The sequence below is a fragment of the Anolis sagrei genome, chromosome Y (genome assembly GCF_037176765.1).
Source record: "Anolis sagrei isolate rAnoSag1 chromosome Y, rAnoSag1.mat, whole genome shotgun sequence".
Classification (NCBI taxonomy): Eukaryota; Metazoa; Chordata; class Lepidosauria; order Squamata; family Dactyloidae; genus Anolis; species Anolis sagrei.
In genome coordinates, this window is record NC_090035.1 from 60741635 (window position 1) to 60762168 (window position 20534).

The 20534-nt window shown below is 41.7% G+C and overlaps 1 protein-coding gene across 1 annotated transcript in view; it reads left to right on the forward strand.

Annotated features, from left to right (window-relative positions):
* The window catches only part of LOC137095635 (izumo sperm-egg fusion protein 4-like), a 52168-nt gene that overhangs the window by 23170 nt on the left and 8464 nt on the right, over positions 1–20534 (forward strand). The window contains exons 5-7 of the mRNA XM_067462392.1: positions 9787–9862; positions 13295–13342; positions 13617–13631. Of these exons, the coding sequence (XP_067318493.1) occupies positions 9787–9862; positions 13295–13342; positions 13617–13631 (139 nt within the window). The remainder of the gene's footprint in view (positions 1–9786; positions 9863–13294; positions 13343–13616; positions 13632–20534) is intronic.

The window sequence follows — 20534 nt, forward strand, 5'->3', positions numbered from 1 at the left end:
GGTATCTCCTTTCTAACCTCCACTGGGAAAATCCTCAGAATCCTTGCAAACCGCCATCTACCTCTCTCAGAAGACACCCTCCCAGAATCCCAAAATGGCTTCCAGCCCTCCAGAGGAACAGTGGACATGGTCTTCACTGCACGACAGCTCCAAGAAAAACGCAGGGAACAAAATCAACCTCTGTACATGGCATTCATTGACCTTGCAAAGCCATTAGACACCGTAAATTGCAGTGCTCTCTGGACCATCCGCCAAAAAATCGGTGCCCTGACAAATTTGTGAACATCCTGCAGCTCCTCCATAATGACATGATGGTAACAGTGTTGGGCAGCAATGGCTCCCAAAGTAACCCATTTAAGGTGGAATCAGGTGTCAAAGAGTGATGTGTTATTGCCCCAACCTGATTTTCCATCTTCATCGCTATGATACTTCATCTTGTTGATGGGAAGCTTCCCACTGGAGTGGAAATAATCTGTTGGGCAGGTGGCAAGCTATTTAATCCCAGCAGACTGAAAGCCAAAACCAAGGTTACAACAACATCTATTATAGAACTCCAATTTGCTGATGACAATGTCATCTGTGCACATTCAGAGAAAGACCTACAAACCACTCTAAACACCTTTGCAGATATATACAAGAAGCTCAGTCTGTCATCGAGAAAACCAAAGTGCTCTTTCAGCAGTCACTAACCAACCCATCTGCAATGCCAGAAATGTAGCTTAATTGTGTAACATTGTTGCCCTTTTGGGGTAAACCCTGACAGCACTTGTCCTGGTCAAAACAGAAACCTTGGAAGGCCATGGGGGCAGACCTGCCTCAGTGGATGGAAGTGGAGCCATTGGACATTTCCTCGATCCTGCAGAAAGATCCAAGGATGATTACCGAAACCTCAAATCCGGAAGATCGCCACAGACGTCGTTGTCTTCCTTTGTCTGAAAGACGAGCTCAGATTAAGGCCTTGAAAATGATGCCTTGTATGGGGATTGTTAAAGGGGAATCGACCTCCCTATGGTTAAGTCCTAAAGAGAAACAGCGCAGGCGTAAACACCGTTCGAGAAAGAAATGGAAGCACCACCTAGGGAAAGGCCCTACTTTCGGTGACAACATCTCCAAAAGAACTGATCCTGAGGGGAATCCATCTAAAGCATCAACTTCCGGTAGGAGTTACCCTGGAGGGGATGTCTCCGGATGAAGAAACTCTGAAGGGGCCAGTCCTGAGAAAAATATTGGGAAAGTTCCAACTCAGGATGCCCTAGTGAGTAAGATCGCATCTGGAGGGGTTTCTGCAAAGGTGGAGAACACTTCCGTCAACGATCTGAATAGATATCGGAAAGAGCTATCAGCTACCAGCCCTTGTCCATCAAAGCACAGAGTCCAGCCACAAAACCAGAACCTTTTGGGGGTCTGGTTTTGGAGCCGGGACAAGAATGCCCAAGTCATCTTCAACACAAAGGATGAATACCTCTCCAGTTAGGGCTACTATTAACACAAACAGGGAAGATAGGGCCACAGAGGAGGGTCATTCTAAAAACCCATCAGTTAGGGGCTTGTCCCCTCGGTCCAACGGAACACCTGTATGCCCTAAACAACGTTTAGGAGACTTAGCATTTATTCCAGCTCTGCTGTGCCCACAGGTTGGTGCCCAAAATCATACTCTCTCGGGCCTGCGTCATTCCCTTTTCTGGAGGTGTTTCGAACATCCGGCACCTAATTGATATTACAGACGAACCCAGTACTGGGAGGACGATCCAAGTAATCATCGGGAGAGGGATATATGAGAATGATAACGTGCTGATCTCTAAAAAGAGACAAAGTAAGAGACAGATTCGGCTTCCATCTGTATTATGTGATATTCCCAAATATGATAACAAGAACCCTTCTCCTTCATCCTCCTTGACCTTGCAACTGATCAATGCTAGGTCAGTGGTGAACAAAACCGTGACCCTTCGAGAGTTTATTGTTGATCAGAAGACAGATGTAGTATGCATTACAGAAACCTTCATACGAGAAGGAGATAATATTCTCTCATATGAACTAATACCTTCAGGTTTCCAGATGCTTCAAAGATCTCAAAAGGGGGGTCGAGGAGGGAGGGGGGAATAGTAGCCCGCGATCATTTCTCCATTAGAACTATTCCTACCCCAGATATTGTGGGTATCGAATGTATAGGTTTGACATTGGCTGCTAGGGAAAGTGTGACTATCCTCTTAGTATATCGGGCCCCTGGGGCCCCAAACGAGAGCATGCCCAAGTTATTAGACCTTGTGGCGAACTGGGCCCTGAAGTTCCCAAGTCTCATCATATTGGGAGACTTCAATGTACATGCAGATAGGTTGTTGTCTTCTTCGATAGCAAGGGACCTAGTACAATCTATGGAAACAATAGGCTTCTCATTAATGGTGACCGGTCCTGCTCATCGAGCTGGGCACACCTTGGACTTGATTTTTAGTATCGGAATACAAGTGACTCTATCTTCAGTCTTAGAGATTCCTTGGTCTGACCACTATATCTTGAACACTCAAATAGAGATTCCACCACCACAGCGTCCAGAGACTGAACAATTTTTTGTGTGGCCGAGGAAGCTGATGGATCCGACTAGACTTTTGAGTGTCCTTAAAGAACTGGATTACACCGCTGATTCTCTATGTGAACGAGTGGAAAACTGGAACAAAAATCTATCAACTGCCCCTAAACGGGCTCTTTGCCCTCGCTGGAATAGATCTCCATGGTTCACGGATGCATTACGTCAGATGAAACTTGAGCGGAAGAGATTAGAACGTAATTGGCGCAAGAAACCTGATGAAACATCAAAGTCGGTTTTTGCAATACATCAAAAAATCTACAAAGCAGCCACCAGAGAGGCCAAAAAAGAATATAATTCCTCATTGATAGCATCCGCCAGATCTCGACCTGCTCAAATATTTAAAATTGTTCGTAACATCACAAATCCAACCCATCCGGCCAAAGATATGGCTAGTCAAGATATTACAGCAGAGACCTTCCAGAGCCACTTTATAAATAAGATCAATCTGCTCTGTGAAAAGCTACCTTCCACAGAGGACACATCGAGGGAACTAGAGGCCTTCTGCCTATCTAGTGGCTAACTTCTAGAACATTTTGTGCCATTAGGAATTGAAGACCTGGAAAAGACTCTAACTGCAGCAAGACCAACCACCTGCTCCCTCGATCCTTGCCCCTCCCGGTTGGTTAAGGAGTGCTGGGAGGGATCAAGAGATCTTAAGGAGCATCATCAACAGCTCCTTGGAGCAAGGAATTTTTCCAGATTGCCTTAAAGAAGCAGTGGTCTACCCTTTCTTGAAAAAACCAAGCCTAGACGCCGCCATACCTAGTAATATTGTCCAGTTTCAAACCTTCCATTTTTGGGCAAGGTGAATGAATGGACAGTGGGGGGCAGCTACAGCAATTCTTAGATGAGACTGCGGGTATGGACCCCTTTCAATCAGGCTTTCATTCAGGTCATGGGACAGAGACTGTCTTGGTAGCTATTACTGACAAAATTCATCGTCAGATAGACCAAGGCGGATCAGCACTATTGGTACTTTTGGACCTCACAGCTGCATTCGACACCGTGGACCATGACTTGCTGATTCATCGATTGGCTATGTCTGGTGTATGAGGTTTAGCCCTGAAATGGTTCAATTCGTTCCTCTGGGACCGGAGACAGAGGGTGGAAAGGTTAGGCCAAAGCTCTGAGAGCTCCTGCCTTTGCTGTGGAGTTCCCCAGGGTGCTATCCTCTCGCCCCTGTTATTTAACATCTACATCCGGCCACTTGCTGGACTGGTGTGGAGCTTTGGCATAGAGTGCTACCAGTATGTAAATGATACCCAGCTACTCTTGCATCTCGAACCTGGGACAACCGCAATTCCTGAGAACTTTAGGCTGTGTTTGGAAGCAGTGATGAGTTGGCTGCGAGTGAGCAGACTAAAAGTGAATCCTGCTAAAACTGAGATACTCTGGCCTGGCCAGCCGCCAGAATTAATCCAGTCTCTGCCTGATTTCGATGGGAAAGCTCTGGTTCTGTCTGCCACTGTTAAAAGCCTTGGGGTTGTGTTGGACTCATCACTGATGATGGAGTAAGCAGGCCTTTTTTATCCGGCAAGGAAATTGGCATCCTGCTTTTTGGTAGAAGCATTGGCAACAGTAATCCACGCAACAGTCACCACGAGGTTGGACTATTGCAACGCCTTATATGCTGGCCTTCCGAAGTCAACAACCCAGAAGATTCGGATGGTCCAAAATGCAGCGGCTAGGCTGCTAGTGGGATCCTCTATAAGATCCCATATTACACAGATTCTGCAACAACTGCATTGGCTACCAATAGAACATCGGATCTCTTACAAGATACTGATTCTGATATTTAGCGCTCAAAATGGCCAAGGACCTTTATATCTTAGGGACCGGTTCATTCCTTTTCTCCATCAGTGGTCACCTCGATCTATCTAGGAAAATCTCCTATATATACCAGGCCCTAGGGAGGTACACCTGGAAGCTAGAAGGCGTAGAGCTTTTTCAACCTATGTTCCAATTCTGTGGAACTCATTGCTTCCATACATTAGAGCAATGTCGGAGTTGTGACCTTTTGTAAAGGCACTCAAGACTTGGCTGTTTGGTTGTGCATTTAAGTAATCAGATCTAATTTGCCAAATAGTCACTGTTGAATGTTTTTATGTTGAATGTTTTTATATTATGTAAATGCTATTTTAGACTGTAAGTCACTCGGAGCACCTTGGTGGAGAGCGACTAATTAAGAAATAAAGTGAAGTGAAGTAACATTAGAAAATGTTGACCATTTCCACTACCTTGGCAACCACCTCTCCAAAAAAAGTCAAAACTGACACTGAAATGCAACACCACCTGAGGTCTGCGAGTGCAGCATTTTTCTGAATGAAGCACAGTGTTTGAAGACTGGGACATCTGTAAGGATACCAAGGTGCTTGTTTATAAATTTATTGTCCTCCCAACCCTGCTAAATACCTGCAAAATGTGGACTAAGTATCTACATATTTTGTTATGTCACATGCAACTCCTTTGAATGATTTCATCAGTGTTGCCTTTGAAAAATCCTGCAAATCTCTTGGGAAGAAAGGCAGACAAATATCAGCATGCTGGAAGAAGCAAAGACCACCAGCATTGAAGCGATGCTCCTCTGCCATCCGCTAGACCCGCCACTTTATCCGAATGCCCCACCATTGTCTCCCAAAGCATTTGCTCTACTCCAAACTCAAGAACAGAAAATCTCATCTCATCTCATCTTTAATTACTTATTAATCGCCCTCCACTTGAGATGCTCCAGGCAATTTACACTGCAGAAATTACACAGGATAAAACACATACATACAAATATTAAAATTAACATGAGTCAAATGCTCCAGTAAAAAGCCAGGTCTTAAGCGCCAGGACAAAACGCCCCAAGTTGCACATGGCTCTCAAATAGGGAGGCAAGGAATTCCACAAGGCAGGGGCAGAAATAGAGAAGGCTTTCCAAGTGCACTTCCCTAGAACTCGGTATATAGAGCAGATCGCGTTGGGATGGTCGTGGCGACCTCCGATGATGGTAGGAGGAGAGACGATCTCTAAGATACAATGGATACTGGCCATATAAAGTTTTAAAGTCAGGACCAGCATCTTATACAAACCACGATACTCAATTGGGAGCCAGTGTAGATGCCACAGCACTGGTGTTATATGGCATTTCATGGGCATTTTTGTGAGTAACCTGGCTGCAGCATTCTGGACAATACAGAGCTTTCGGGTCATAGAAATACGAATGCCAACATACAAGGCATTACAATAGTCCAGCCTAGATGTGACCGTGGCATGGATGACTGTTGCCAGAGCCTCATCCGACAGTTAAGGTGCCAGTTGCCTCACTTGTCGTAGATGGAAAAAGGCCTGTTTGCTGGCAGCAGCCACCTGAACCTCCATCGTCAGCTGCGAATCCAAAACGACACCTAGGCTCTTAACGGTAGGCGATGGAGATAGAGCAGCGCCATCAAAGGTAGGTAACGGATGGGTCAGACCTATCGGGCGGCCATGCCACAGGATCTCAGTCTTCGCCGGATTCACCTGCAGCCTGCTAGCACGTAGCCAGTTCAACAAAGCCTCCAGGCATAAGGTGACATTGTCAGGTATTGATCTTACTCCAGGCTCCAAGCGCAACAGGAGTTGGGTGTCATCCACATATTGATAGCAGTCCAGGCCAAATCTCTGAACCAAACTGGCAAGGGGTCTAACATAGATGTTGAAAAGAAGAGGGGAGAGAATTGCACCTTGGGGTACCCCGCATAGGAGGGGGGAACTTTTGGAGACTTGGTCCACATATTCCACGCACTAACTCAGATTTCAGAGGAATGAATTGAACCAATTGAGGGCCTGACCGCGAACTCCGGACATGGTGAGACGGTGGATCATTAAATTGTAGTCAACGGTGTTGAAGATCAAGAAGTACCAGAAGCGCCGATCTGCCGCTATCAAACTGGTGACGAAGTTCATCTGTAATAGCAACCAGGACTGTCTCCATCCCATGACCCGGGCGAAAGCCTGACTAGAAAGGGTCCAAAAATTGCTGCAATTGTCCCAATACAGCCCGCTCTATCACCTTACCTAAGAATGGAAGATTAGAGACGGGACGATAATTGGCAAGGGTCATAGGGTCCAGGTTGGGCTTCTTCAACAAGGGACGGACCCTTGCCTCTTTTAGGTTATCCGGGAAAACCCCTTGTTCAAGAGAGCCATTGATTATATTGCTCAAAGGATCGAATAGTCTTTCCAGGCAGCTCTTAACCAGCCAAGAGGGGCATGGATCAAGGGAACAGGTGGTTGGCTTTGCAGAAGCCAGGATTCTGGTGACATCTTCCGCGTCTAGCGGGATGAATCTATCGAAATTAGGCCCACTAAGCAGCTACGGAGTCTCCAGCTCACTCAAAGTGTCGGGTGTAGGGGACAGTTCCAGGTGTAGGGGACAGTTCGGAGCAAAGTGATTTTGTCAGTAAAAAACTGCGAATTCTACAGTGCTGTAGAATTCGAAGAGGCATGAATGGAGGGCAAAAGAGAAAAATATGCCAAGAGGAAAGCCAACCCTGACCGGGACCGCCTTCTATCTAGAAACCGATGTCCTCACTGTGGAAGAATATGCGGATCAAGAATAGGGCTCCACAGTCACATATGTACTCACTGCTCGAACACTGAACTTGGAGGACAATCTTACTCAGACAACTAGGAATCACCTAACTAACTACTAACTAACTATGATTCATTAGGTAGGTAGGTAGGTAGGTAGGTAGGTAGCCAGCCAGCCAGATTGGACAGCTTGATTAGGTAGATCGATTGATCAGGTTGATTGAGTGACTGGGTAGGTGGGTAGGTAGATTAGGTAGACAAGGTAGATAGATAAATGAGATAAATAAATTAGGTAGATACCATGTTTCATGGCATAGTCATACATCCCGTTTTTGGCCTCCCAAATGTGTATTTTTTGCTTTCCTCTAATAATAGTTGCATCCTTGATTCGTCTCCCCAAACAACCTGCTTTTTCATCAGCTAATAGTTGCACCCCTTTTCTTCAGCCAAAAAGGGATCAAAAGTGAGACTATGTTGCAATTAAGCATGGGTGATTGATTGATTGGTTGATAGGATTGATTGATTGATTGATTGATAGATAGCTAGATAGCTAGATAGCTAAATTAAGTAGTGAGGGTAGATAATATATTAGGTAAGCGGATAAAATAAATTATAGATAGATAGATAGATAGATAGATAGATAGATAGATAGATAGACAGATAGATAAGGGGGGCTGGGCTTAGCACAGTGGGTTAGACCGCTAAACTGCAGAAAATTTTGCCAATCAAAAGGTTGGCAATTCAACCCCTGGTTGGGATGAGCACCCCCCATCAGCCTCAGCTCACTGGCCACCTAGTTGATCGAGGGAGGTTATAAAAGGTGTCAGCGATTTGATTGGGAGTACGTTTAAGGACAACAAAGCTTTTCAGCATGGAAGATGGAGTGACAGCACCCCCTGTGGCCAGATTCAAACACAGCCTCTAGAATGATGCTGGAAATGGAAAAGATGGGGAAAGCCTTTACCTCTGTTTATGTATTGTCAGTCCTTGTTAATTGTACAATGGCATTGAATGTTGGCTGTTAATGTATTCTGTAATCTGCCCTAAGTCCCCTCGGATAGATCAGAATATAAATAGTTGTTGTTTATTCTTTCAGTCGTTTCTGACTCTTCATGACCTCATGGACAAGCCCATGCCAGAGCTCCCTGTCAGTCATGGCTACCCCCAGTTCCTTCAAAGTCAAGCCAGGATACCATCCATTCATCTTGCCCTTGGTCTGCCCCTCTTCCTTTTTCCTTCCATTTTCCCCATCATTGTTGTCTTCTCCAAGCTTTCCTGTCTTCTCATTATGTAGCCAAAGTATTTCATCTTTACCTCTGATATCTTTCCCTCCAATGAGCAGTCTGGCATTATTTCCTGAAGTATGGACTGTATAAGAATTTTCCTCCAACAACAGCATCTATCTTCCTTCCCTCAGCCTTCCTTATGGTCCAGTTCTCATATCCATAGGTTACTATGAGGAATACCATTGTTTGACTATGTAGATCTTCGTTGCAAATGTGATGTCTCTATTCTTCACTATTTTGTTGAAACTGGTCATTGCTCTCCTTCCAAGAAGTAAATGTCTTTTGATTTTCTGGCAGCAGTCTGAGTCTGCAGTAATCTTTGCACCTAGAAATACAAACGCTGGCACTGCTGCCACCTTTCCCCCTTCTATTTGCCAGTTATCAATCCATCTTGTTGCTGTAAAACGGAAATAGATGTTTTTTCTGGAACTCCCTGCCTTCTCCATTATTCAGTGGATATTGGTCTCTTGTTCCTCTGCCTTTTTGAAACCCAGCTTGTACATCTGGCAACTCTCTCTCTGTATTGCTGGAGTCTCCCTTGCAGGATCTTAAGCATTACCTTACTTTCATGTGAAATAAGTACCACTGTATGAAAGTTTGAGCATTCTTTAGCATTTCCCTTTTTTGATATGGAGATATAAGTTGATTTTTTCCAATCTGATAGCCAATCTTGTGTTTTCCATATTTACTGGCATATGGCATGCATCATCTTGACAGCATCATCTTTCAAGATTTTAAACAGTTCAGTTGGGATCCTGTCATCCCCTGCTGCCTTGTTGTTAGCAATGCTTTTTAAGACCCATTCAACCTCATTCCTCAGGATATCTGGTTCTAATTAACTCACCACAGTCAAAACTGTCTTCAGTATTATTGTCCTTCCTATACAGATCTTCTGTTGAGTCTTGCTACATTCTCTTGATCTCTTCAGCTTCTGTTAGGTCCCTGCCATCTTGATCATGCCCATTTTCACCTGAAATTTACCTCTGTTGTTTCTAATTTTCTGGAAGAGGTCTCTTGTCCTTCCTATAAATAAAGTATATTAAAGCAGATAGGGTGATAGATGGATAGATTAAGTAGTGAGAGAGAGGGGAAATATATAGATAAGGTTAAATATACAGAATGATATTTAGATAGCTTAAGTAGTGAGAAAGAGGGGACTTAGATTGATAGATTAAGTAGTTAGGGGGAAAAGAAAGATAGATAAGATAAATGACAGGTAAATAGATAGATTAAGTCATGAGACTGGAGACAGATAGATAAGTAATTAGAGAAACAGGTAGATAGCTACTTCCTGTAGAAATGCCTCATCCCTTCTGCTGTCTTTCCACTCATTCTCTTCTCTCCTTTATTTTTTTGGAGGAATCAACCAGTACAAAGCCATCAATTGTGAGACCTGTAATCAGACCAAACCCACGTGCTTTGGCTATAATTGCGAGTAAGAGTCATTTTTTACTTTCATTTATATTTTTTGGGGAAGGGAACATGTCGAATTGATGGGTCGCAATTGTTTTCCTATTGCTGCATTTTTCTTTCCTTTGAGCGTAGTGCCCTGGTATGTATTTTCTGTATCAGGAATATAATATATAGATTTAGTATCATCCATATACCACTACAAGGAGCTGTTTTCTGTTTGCTGATTGTATAAGAATACTAGCTGTGCCCTGCCATGCGTTGCTGTGGCCTATAGTAAAACTTATCAAAGTTGAGGTAGATATCTGGACTATTATGAAAGAGGTGCCTACCTATTCCTTCCCCCTTTTCCTCCCCCTTTCTCTCCTTTCTTCCTCCTCTACCTCTTTCTTTCTTTTCTTCTTTCACTACTTGGTTTCATCCTTCTCTCTTTCCTTCATTCCCTCCCCCTTTCTTCCTTTGCCTTTCTTCCCTCCCTGTTTGCTTCCTTCTTTCACTTTTTATTTCCTTTTATTTCACCACCATCATAACAATAACAATAATGCAATGCATTGCCTCTGGGACCTGACACCTCTCCCATTTCCCCAGGGTCTAATAGGAATAATAGCATAATAATAATAGAAATAACAACCTTTACCCGCCACGTGCTGCTGGGCCAACCTTCCCTTCTTCTCTCCTTCTTTCCCTCCTTCCTTCCTTCCTTCCCTCCCATCTTTCCTTCTCCTCTTCCTTCTCTGTCTCTTTCCTTCCTTCTCCCTTTTTCTTTCTCTTCTGGTCTCTTTTCTTCCTTCTCTCTTTCCTTCTTTCCTTCCCTCCCTCTTTCTCTACATCTTCCCCCTTCCTTCACTCCCTCTTTCCTTCCTTCATTCCCTTTTTTCTTTCCTTCTCTCCTTCCTTCCTTCCCCCTTTTTCTTTCCCTCCCTCTGTCTCTCATTTCTTCCTTCTCTACCTCTTTCCTTTCTTCCCCCTTTTTCTTTCTCTTCTGCTGTCTCTCTTTTCTTTCCTTCCATCTTTCCTTTCCTTTTCTTCTTCCTTCTTTCTCTAACTTTCCTTCCTTCCCCCTTTTTCTTTACCTCCCTTTCTCTTTCTTCCTTCTTTCCTTTCCTCCTGTCTTTCCTGGATTTTGACAGGGCAGGAAGGGGCAGGGTGGGGTTTGGAGGTGGCGTGAAGTAAAAGGAGGTAAGATTGGGGCAGGGGAGTGATGGAGCATGGGGTTGTGTGTGTGTGTGTGTGTGTGTATGCGGCGGCAGGGGGAGTGATGGAGCATGGGGTTGTGTGTGTGCGTGTGGCAGGGTGTGTGTGTGTGTGCGGGAAGTGGCAGGACGGGGCTTGGAGTGGGCATGGCTTCCACAGAGGGAACGTTGGCTGGAAGGCTGTGTGCGCGCGCCAGGGAACTTGCGGGTGGGCATCAATGCGCATGCTCAGTTGTTTTGCCGTTTTGTGAGTGTGTTGTTGTGTTGTTTTTCATTTTGAGTAGATATGTTTGTACCTTGTGGGTTGTGTTATGGGCATGGGAATTTTGGTTAAGTTTCGTTGGGGTTTTTTTAGTTTTGTTGTTTTGCCGTTTTGTGAGTGTGTTATTGTGTTGTTTTTCATTTTGAGTAGATATGTTTGTACCTTGTGGGTTGTGTTATGGGCATGGGAATTTTGGTTAAGTTTCATTGGGTTTTTTTTAGTTTTGTTGTTTTGCCGTTTTGTGAGTGTGTTGTTGTGTTGTTTTTCATTTTGAGTAGATATGTTTGTACCTTGTGGGTTGTGTTATGGGCATGGGAATTTTGGTTAAGTTTCGTTGGGGTTTTTTTTAGTTTTGTTGTTTTGCCGTTTTGTGAGTGTGTTATTGTGTTGTTTTTCATTTTGAGTAGATATGTTTGTACCTTGTGGGTTGTGTTATGGGCATGGGAATTTTGGTTAAGTTTCATTGGGTTTTTTTTTGAGTTTTGTTGTTTTGCCGTTTTGTGAGTGTGTTGTTGTGTTGTTTTTCATTTTGAGTAGATATGTTTGTACCTTGTGGGTTGTTTTATGGGCATGGGAATTTTGGTTAAGTTTCATTGGGGTTTTTTGAGTTTTGTTGTTTTGCCATTTTGTGAGTGTGTTGTGTTGTTTTTCATTTTGAGTAGATATATTTGTACTTTGTGGGTTGTGTTATGGGCATGGGAATTTTGGTTAAGTTTCGTTGGGTTTTTTTTAGAGTTTTGCTGTCCCATTGGACTCGCCTAACACATTTATATATATAGATAATATATAGATTTAGTGCCTTCCATATACCACTAGAGGGAGCTGTTCCAATGGAGCTGTTTTTCAACTATGTAAAGCAATGGTTCTCAACCTGTGAATCCCTAGATGTTTTGGCCTCCATCTCCCAGAAATTCTAGCAGCTGATAAACTGGCTGGGATTTCTGGGAATTGTAGACCAAAACACCTGGGGACCCACAGGTTGAGAACCACTGGTGTAAAGTATTAAGAATATAGTATATAGATTTAGTACCTATCATTTACCACTAGAGAGAACTATTTGATAACCACAGAATGCGTGAGGAATATAATCTAGATTTAGTACCTATCATTTACCACTAAAGGGAGTTGTTTTCTAACTATGTAATGTATCAGGAATATAATATATACTGTATATACTTGAGTATACTTGAGTATAAGCCAACCCAAATATAAGCCGGGGTAAGAAATTTTATCACAAGAAAACCAGGAAAACTTATTGATATGAATATAAGCAGAGGGTGGGAAATGCAGCAGCTACTGGTAAATTTCAAAATAAAAATAGATACCAATAAAATTACATCAACTGGGGTAGCAGTAGGTCAAATGTATTTGAATTTTTACATAAAACTGTAATTTAAGATAAAACTGTCTTATTCTGTTTAAATCATTAACTATACATTTTGGGGGAAATGCTGTGTGTATATGAATAAGGAAAAGTGGGAATGACAGGTGTCAAGAGAGGAGGAGAGGAAAGCACATGCTGAACAAGAGGGAAGGAGAGGAAGGAGAGCTGGGTTGCTGTGCGAAGAGGTGAGGGTCCTGGCAAGAAGGTTTGGGGCAGCCCCATGCTTTCCCACAAGGACCCTCATCTGAGTATACTCTGTGGAGGGCTTTTTCACCCTAAAAAAAGGCTGGAAAACTAGGCTTATACTCAAAGTATACACAGTAAACTTAGTAACTGCCATTTATCACTAGAGGGAGCTGTTTTCTAACTATGGAATGCATGAGGAATATAATATATAGATCTGCTACCTATCATTTCCCCCTAGAGGGAGCTGTTTTCTAACTATGTAATGTATCAAGAATATATAATATAGATTTCTTTGTGTACATTTGTATAGTACCTAGGATTGAACACTAAAGAGTACTGCTTTGGCTGATAAGTATGATGTTAGACTGCTGTTTGAAATATATATGAAACCAAAAAAATGGTCTTACTGGCTTTGTTCGACTTCTCTACCAGGTCCTCGGAAGCTTGGGAGACTGCACTGAAGGGCCTCTATAAATATATGTAAGTCTCTGGGTCAATGGATAGGACCCCTTTAAAATATGGAGCACCCTGCCCCCATAGAAGTGAATGGGCTGGTTGCGGGGTCTGAAAACAAATAAGCTTTTAAAGAAGTGTCTTCCATTGTAAACACTGCACAATGGATTCACGTCAATGCCCAAACAGCTACTAGGTGGTGCTCAGAGAACCCAATGTTTCAGAAGCAGTGCTCTTTGCTCTTCTGCAGCATCCTCTTTCCTAATTTATATTATTTGTCCCCCTTCTTTTTCTCTTTCAGAAACGACTTGGGCTCGTAAGTTGATACCTTCCACCACCTCTTTAATTAACCTAGCACCAGAACTAGATATTCTAAAGTTTGAACCAAAACCTGGAGCGGATCCATGTTCCCTTTTCTCCAAACTAATCCAATATATCTCAATCTAGTCTGGAGGCCTCTACTCTATACTGTAGAATGAATGCAGTTTGGCATCCCTTAAACAGACATGGCTGAATAATAGTAATAACAACAATAGCAATAATTATTATAATACCATACATTCTTAGAGTTGGAAGAGACCATCTCTAACAGTAGAGGAGGACTGATCAACAACAACAACAACAACAACAACATAGATTCATCGGGTTGGAAGTGGAATCATTAATAATTTATTTATTTTATTTTCTATTTGTTCACAGTATTTATATTCCACCCTTTTTGCCCTGAAAAGGACTCAGGGCGGATCACAATGCAGACATACACAGCAAACATTCAATGCCGTTTGTAGACATACAAGACAGACAGAGGTATTTTGGCATTTCCATCTTCAGCACCTTGAGGTTACACTCGATTCCGGCCACAGGGAGGGTGCTGTCGCTTCATCCACTAATATGCCAAGTCATTTTGATCATATTTCCTCCTTTGATTGCTGGTATTTCTTTGGTGTCATAAAATACCTGGCTTTAGGCAGTATCTATTTATTTATTTATTTACTTCGCTTGTACACCGCTCTTCTCAGCCCTTAGGCGACTCAGAGCGGTTAACAATTCCAATATACACAGTAGAAAATCATTGAACATTTAAAAACAAAGTGATTAAACATCAAACATCAATACATCAATTTAACAAATCCATCGCGTCTCATCAATAAAATCAGAATCCAGTCCTCATATCCATTTTCTGTGTTCCAATAATGAATTGCACTGCCTAGTTGAATGCCTGTTCGAACAGCCAGGTCTTCACTCTCCTTCGGAATGCCAGTAGGGAGGGGGCCAATCTAATGTCCGTAGGAAGGGCGTTCCACAGCCGAGGGGCCACCACTGAGAAGGCCCTGTCTCTCGTCCCCGCCAGGCGTGCTTGTGAAGCTGGCGGGATCGAGAGCAGGGCCTACCCACACGATCTTAGTGTCCTAACTGGTTCATAGGAGGAGATGCGTTTGGACAGGTAAGTCGGGCCAGAACCATTTAGGGCTTTAAAGGCTAAAGCCAGCACTTTGAATTGTGCCCAGTAGCAAATTGGCAGCCAGTGGAGCTGGCGCAACAGTGGAGTTGTATGCTCCCTGGGTGCCACTCCTGTTAGCATCCTGGCTGCCGATCGTTGGACCATTTGAAGCTTCCGAGCAGTCTTCAGAGGCAACCCCACGTAGAGAGCGTTGCAGTAGTCTATACGGGACGTGACCAGAGCATGGACTACCGTGGCCAAGTCAGACTTCCCAAGGTACGGGCGCAGCTGGTGCACAAGTTTTAACTGTGCAAATGCTCCCCTGGTCACCTCTGAAACCTTACGTTCCAGGCTTAGCGCTGAGTCCAGGATCACACCCAGACTGCGAACCTGTGTCATAAGGGGGAGTGTGACCCCATCCAACACAGGCTGTAACCCTATGCCCTGTTTGGCCTTGCAACTGACCAGGAGTACCTCTGTCTTGTCTGGATTCAGTTTCAATTTGTTCGCCCTCATCAAGACCATTACAGTGGCCAAGCACCGGTTCAGCACCTGAACAGCCTCCTTAGTAGCAGGTGGAAAGGAGTGATAGAGTTGGACATCATCCGCGTACAGATGACATCGTACCCCAAAACTCCGGATGATCTCTCCCAGCGGCTTCATGTAGATATTAAACAACATGGGAGACAGTATTGAGCCCTGAGGAAGTCCACAAGACAATGGTTGTGGAGTTGAACAGGTGTCTCCCAATAACACCTTCTCAGATCGACCCTCTAGGAAGGACCGGAGCCACTGCAGAACAGTGCCTCCCAGGCCCATTTCCGCGAGGAGTCCCAGAAAGATACCGTGGTCGACGGTATCGAAGGCTGCTGAGAGGTCCAGCAGAACCAATAGGGACACACTCCCCCTGTCTAGCTCCCGGCGAAGATCAACTAAGGCGACCAAGACTGTTTCAGTTCCATGTCCCGGCCTAAAGCCAGACTGTGCTGGATCCAGAAAATCCGTGTCTCCCAAGAAAACCTGGAGTTGTGAAGCAACCACACAATCAAAGACTTTGCCCAAAAAGGGGAGATTGGATACTGGTCAATAGTTGTCGAATTGAGTGGGGTCCAGTGATGGTTTCTTCAACAGCGGTTTTATTATAGCTTGTTTTAAGCTCACTGGAATGTTGCCTTCCCGAAGGGAGGCACTAACCACCACCTTTACCCACTCGGCCAATCCTTCAAAAGCTTCCTTCAAAAGCCAGGATGGGCAGGGGTCTAAGATGCATGTGGTTGCCCTCATTCCTCCAAGTATCTTGTCCACATCCTCGGGTTTCACCAATTGAAACGAATCCCTCAAAATCGGACAAGCAAATCCTCCAGTTACATCCACAGAGACTGCCGTTAACATGGTGTCCAGACCAGAACAGATCAAAGCGACTTTGTCTGCAAAGAACTGAGCAAAAGCTTCACAGCGAGCTGTTGAGTTGTCAGGGCTCCCAACCTGAGAGGTGGAATTTAAAAGGCCTCTGACAATTCGAAACAGTTCAGCCGGATGGTTCTTTGCAGACGCAATAGTGGCCACAAAGAAAAATTTCTTTGTAGCCTTTTATTAAAAAATATTTTTTATTAATTTTCACCAAAAAGTTTACAATAAAACATTCATAAAGTATCCCCCAAGAGTCCTCAACACAAGTAAAAGAAAAAGAAGGAAAATATAGAGAAAAAAGGAGGAAAAAACCTTTAAAAAAACACACCATCCCCCGTCCTAGTGTGACTTTCGTTCTTCTTACTTAGTCTGAAATACATTCTACCTTTTCTTTTTCTCTTCTTCTTTGCCCTTCTTCCACCAAATTTTAATTATGTACAAAGAAAAAGAACCGTTTAAGATATTTCTGTCCCTCTTATTTTACTTAGCTTAACTTAACCAGTCTTTCTTTTCTATATATTCTTGTAATGCTTTCCAGTCAGTTGATTTTGTACCTCGTCCATTATTGTACCTTAACCAATATGTTAACTCATCCATGTCTTTGATGTTCATAATTTTTCCAATCCAGTCCGTTTTTGAAGGTATCTTGTCTTGTTTCCAAAGTTTGGCAAACACCATTCTTGCAGCCGTAGCAAAGAAGGTGAATAGTTTTTCCTTATTTTTGTCTTTAAATATATCTGAATCAAACATACTTAATAAATACATTTCTGGCACTAACGGGAACTCCATATTTAATATTTTTTTTACATTCTGTATGAATCATTTTCCAGTATTTATTTGTTGACTCGCACAACCACCACATATGGTAGAAGGTTCCTTCCTGCCTTCTACATTTCCAACATTCCTTATTTACCTGTTTATACATTTTGCCTAATTTTTGTGGTGTCATGTCCCGCCTATGTAACATTTTTTTGGCAATTTTCCTGTAAGTCTGATGCATATGTATTTTTCAACCTTTTTGTCCATATTTCTTCCCATTCTCTTAATTGAATTGTTCTGCCAATGTTTTTGGCCCATCGTATCATTGAATCTTTTATCTCCTCCCTCTCTGTTGCCCATCCTAGCAATTTATTATAAATTTTTGTAATTTTCTATTTTTCCCCCAATCTGTATTTTATTCCAAAAATCTTCTTTATCTCCGAAACCATACTTTTTATCTACACTAAAAAAAGTCCTTCACCTGTAAATACTGAAACCATGATACATTTTTAAATTGGTCCGCAATGTCCTCTTTATAAGTCGACCAACATGTCCACCCTAGCAGTCTCCTTTGATTTGCCTCTAAGGGCGAAATCCATAAGGGAGTTTTCCCAAATAAATGTTTCTTATATTGTTCCCATACTTTTATCAACGATGATCTAACAAAATGGTTCCTGAAGTTTTTTTCTTTTTTTATTCCATCATACCACATGTATGAATGCCATCCTTTTCTCAGATCGTAGCCCTCTAAGGTCAAAATTTTGACTTTGGTTAGTTTACTCCAGTCTATAACCCACGTTAGTGCTGCTGCCTCATAATAAAGTTTCAAGTCCAGTAGACCAAAGCCTCCTTTATCCTTAGGAGTGATCATAATTGTTAATTTAATTCTAGGTTTTTTGTTATTCCAAACAAACTTCATAATATCCTTAGTCCAGTCTTTAAGGTATTTATTACTTCTTATAATAGGGAGGTTTTGAAAGAGATAAAGCATCCTTGGTAGAATGTTCATTTTTACCGCCACAATTCTCCCTAACATAGATAGATTTAATTTTCCCCAATTTTCCATCTCTCTTTTAATTTCTTTCCATTTGCTTAGATAGTTATTTTCCAGTAGCTGCAAATTCCTTGCCGTTAGCCAAATACCCAGATATTTAATTTTAGATGATGTTTTAATTTATTTCTTGTAGGGTTTTTTTTATTTTGACTTGTAATATTCTTAGTCAACATCATTGTTTTAGATTTATTAATTTTCAAGCCTGCTACCTCTCCCTATTCCTCTAATTTTTAAATCAATTTTACTATATTATCTCTCGGATTTTCAATTATACCTATTAAATCGTCGGCAAAAGCCGTAATTTTATATTCTTGTTTGTCGATTTTAATACCTCTTAGGGAGTCATCTTCTCTAATATCTTTTAATAGGATTTCCAGAGCAAAAATGAAAATTAGTGGGGACAGTGGGCACCCCTGTCTTGTGCCTTTTTCTATCCTGAATTCCTTTGTTATACTCCCGTTGATCATCAATTTAGCTTTCTGCCCCTCGTAGATCGCTTCGATTGTATTTTGAAAATGGTAACCGATGTCTATTTCTTGAAGTAGAAGTTTAAAGAAGTCCCAGTTCATGTTGTCGAACGCTTTCTCAGCGTCGACAGCAAGTAGTGCCATTTCTTTTTGGTGGTGGGTTTCATAATATTCCAAAGAGTCTACAATAATTCTTACTTTGTCTTTTATGTTCCTGTCCGGTAAAAAACCATTTTGATCATCCCCAATCCAATCTTTTAAGAAGTCTTTGAATCTATTAGCTAAAATACTTGATTAATTTTATAATCCGAATTCAATAACGATATAAGGCGATAGTTCCTCATTTCCTCTGTATCTGTACCCTCTTTATGGAGCAAAATAATACCTGCTGCTTTCCACAAGTCCGGTATCTCACGATTTGTAAGAGCTCTGTTCATGATCTTTTGTAGAACTTGTAAGATTTCCTCTTGCATTGATTTATAAAAGCATGCCGAATATCCATCCGGTCCTGGTGCTTTATTGTTTTTTAAATTTTGTATTGCCCTTTTAATTTCTTCAATAGTAATTGGTCTATTTAATTTTTCTCTTTGTTCCTCTGAGATTTTCTCTAATTTCATTTTACTCAGATATTTCATTATTTTCTCTTTTTCTATGTCACCTTTCATGTATAACTGTTGGTAATATTTTTGAAACTCCCTCATAATTTCTTTTTCTTTTGTTAATACCGTCTCCCCTATTCTAATTTTGTTTATATTCTCTGCTTGTTTCTTCTTTCTTAATTTTCTTGCCAGCCATCTTCCTATCTTATTTGCATTTTGTTTGATATATTTTAATTGTTTTGCCATTTTTTCCAGTTCCATATTATGTTTCTCTTTTTTTGTAAGTCTAATTCTTTATTAATCTGACAATTTCCTCGATCACTTTTTAACTCTTTTTCTTTTTTATCGATTTTCCCCTGTATTTCTTTGATTTTTTTGGCTTTTAAGTTTGTTTCTTACCGTATTTTGCTGGATCAGATGACCCCCTCATAACTGCTTTGTATGCTTCCCACACCATTTGAATTTTTATATCTTCCTTATCATTGATCTCAAAATATTCTCTCGATTTCATCTTGTATTTATTTATATCCTCTTGTGTTTTTAGTAGGTTTTTGTTTAATCTCCATCTCCTTACTGGTTTTTTATAGTTTATGTTCATTATTATTGGGCCGTGGTCCGATAAGTCTCTTGGTAAGATTTTTATATCATCTACTTTAGTGTTAATGTCCTCGTTGTCCATATCATGTCGATCCTGGACCAACTCATATGTCTATTAGAATAAAACGTAAAGTCTCTCTCCTGGAAGTTATGTAACCTCCAGGTATCATCCAAATCAAATTCTTCTTTCAATATAGGAAAGTTTTTAGGTAAATTTCCTTGGTTCTCTTTATTATGTTTTTCTGATGTCTCGTTTTATCTATCTTCGTGTCAATTATGCTGTTAAAGTCCCACATTATAATCATATGATTGATTTGTTGGTTTAATAACTTTTCCTTGAACATTTTCACAAATTTTGATTTCGGTCTGTTTGGTGCATATATATTACATAAGAGGATGGAATCTGTACCTAAAGTTATTTTAGCTGCCACCACTCTGCCTTCCTAGTCTCTAAAAGCCATTTCAGATGGGATTCGTTCATCAATGTATAGTACTACTCCTTTTTTCTTTTCTGCCGCTGAGGAATAGTAAAATTTGCCTAGTTGTTTTTGTTCTAAATAAGATATGTGTTTTTGTGCAACGTGTGTTTCTTGCAAAGCAATAACATTATATTTTCCACGCTTTAATTGGTTAAATACTTTTTCCTTTAATTGGGGGGGGTTTAAACCATTACATTGTTTGAATAGCAGTTTAGTTGATATGTGAATTCTGCCATTTTCCTCTCCTTCCTATTCATCATCACCATCCTCCTAAGTAGACTGCATACTTGCCGTTGCACCTTGTAGTTCTCGGGATCTAGATCTTTTTCTTTTTGGTCTTTTTCCTTTTTCTGCTGATTTGGGTGTCTTTTTTATCAGTTTCTCTTTTTTCCAATCTTTTGTAAAATTCTTTA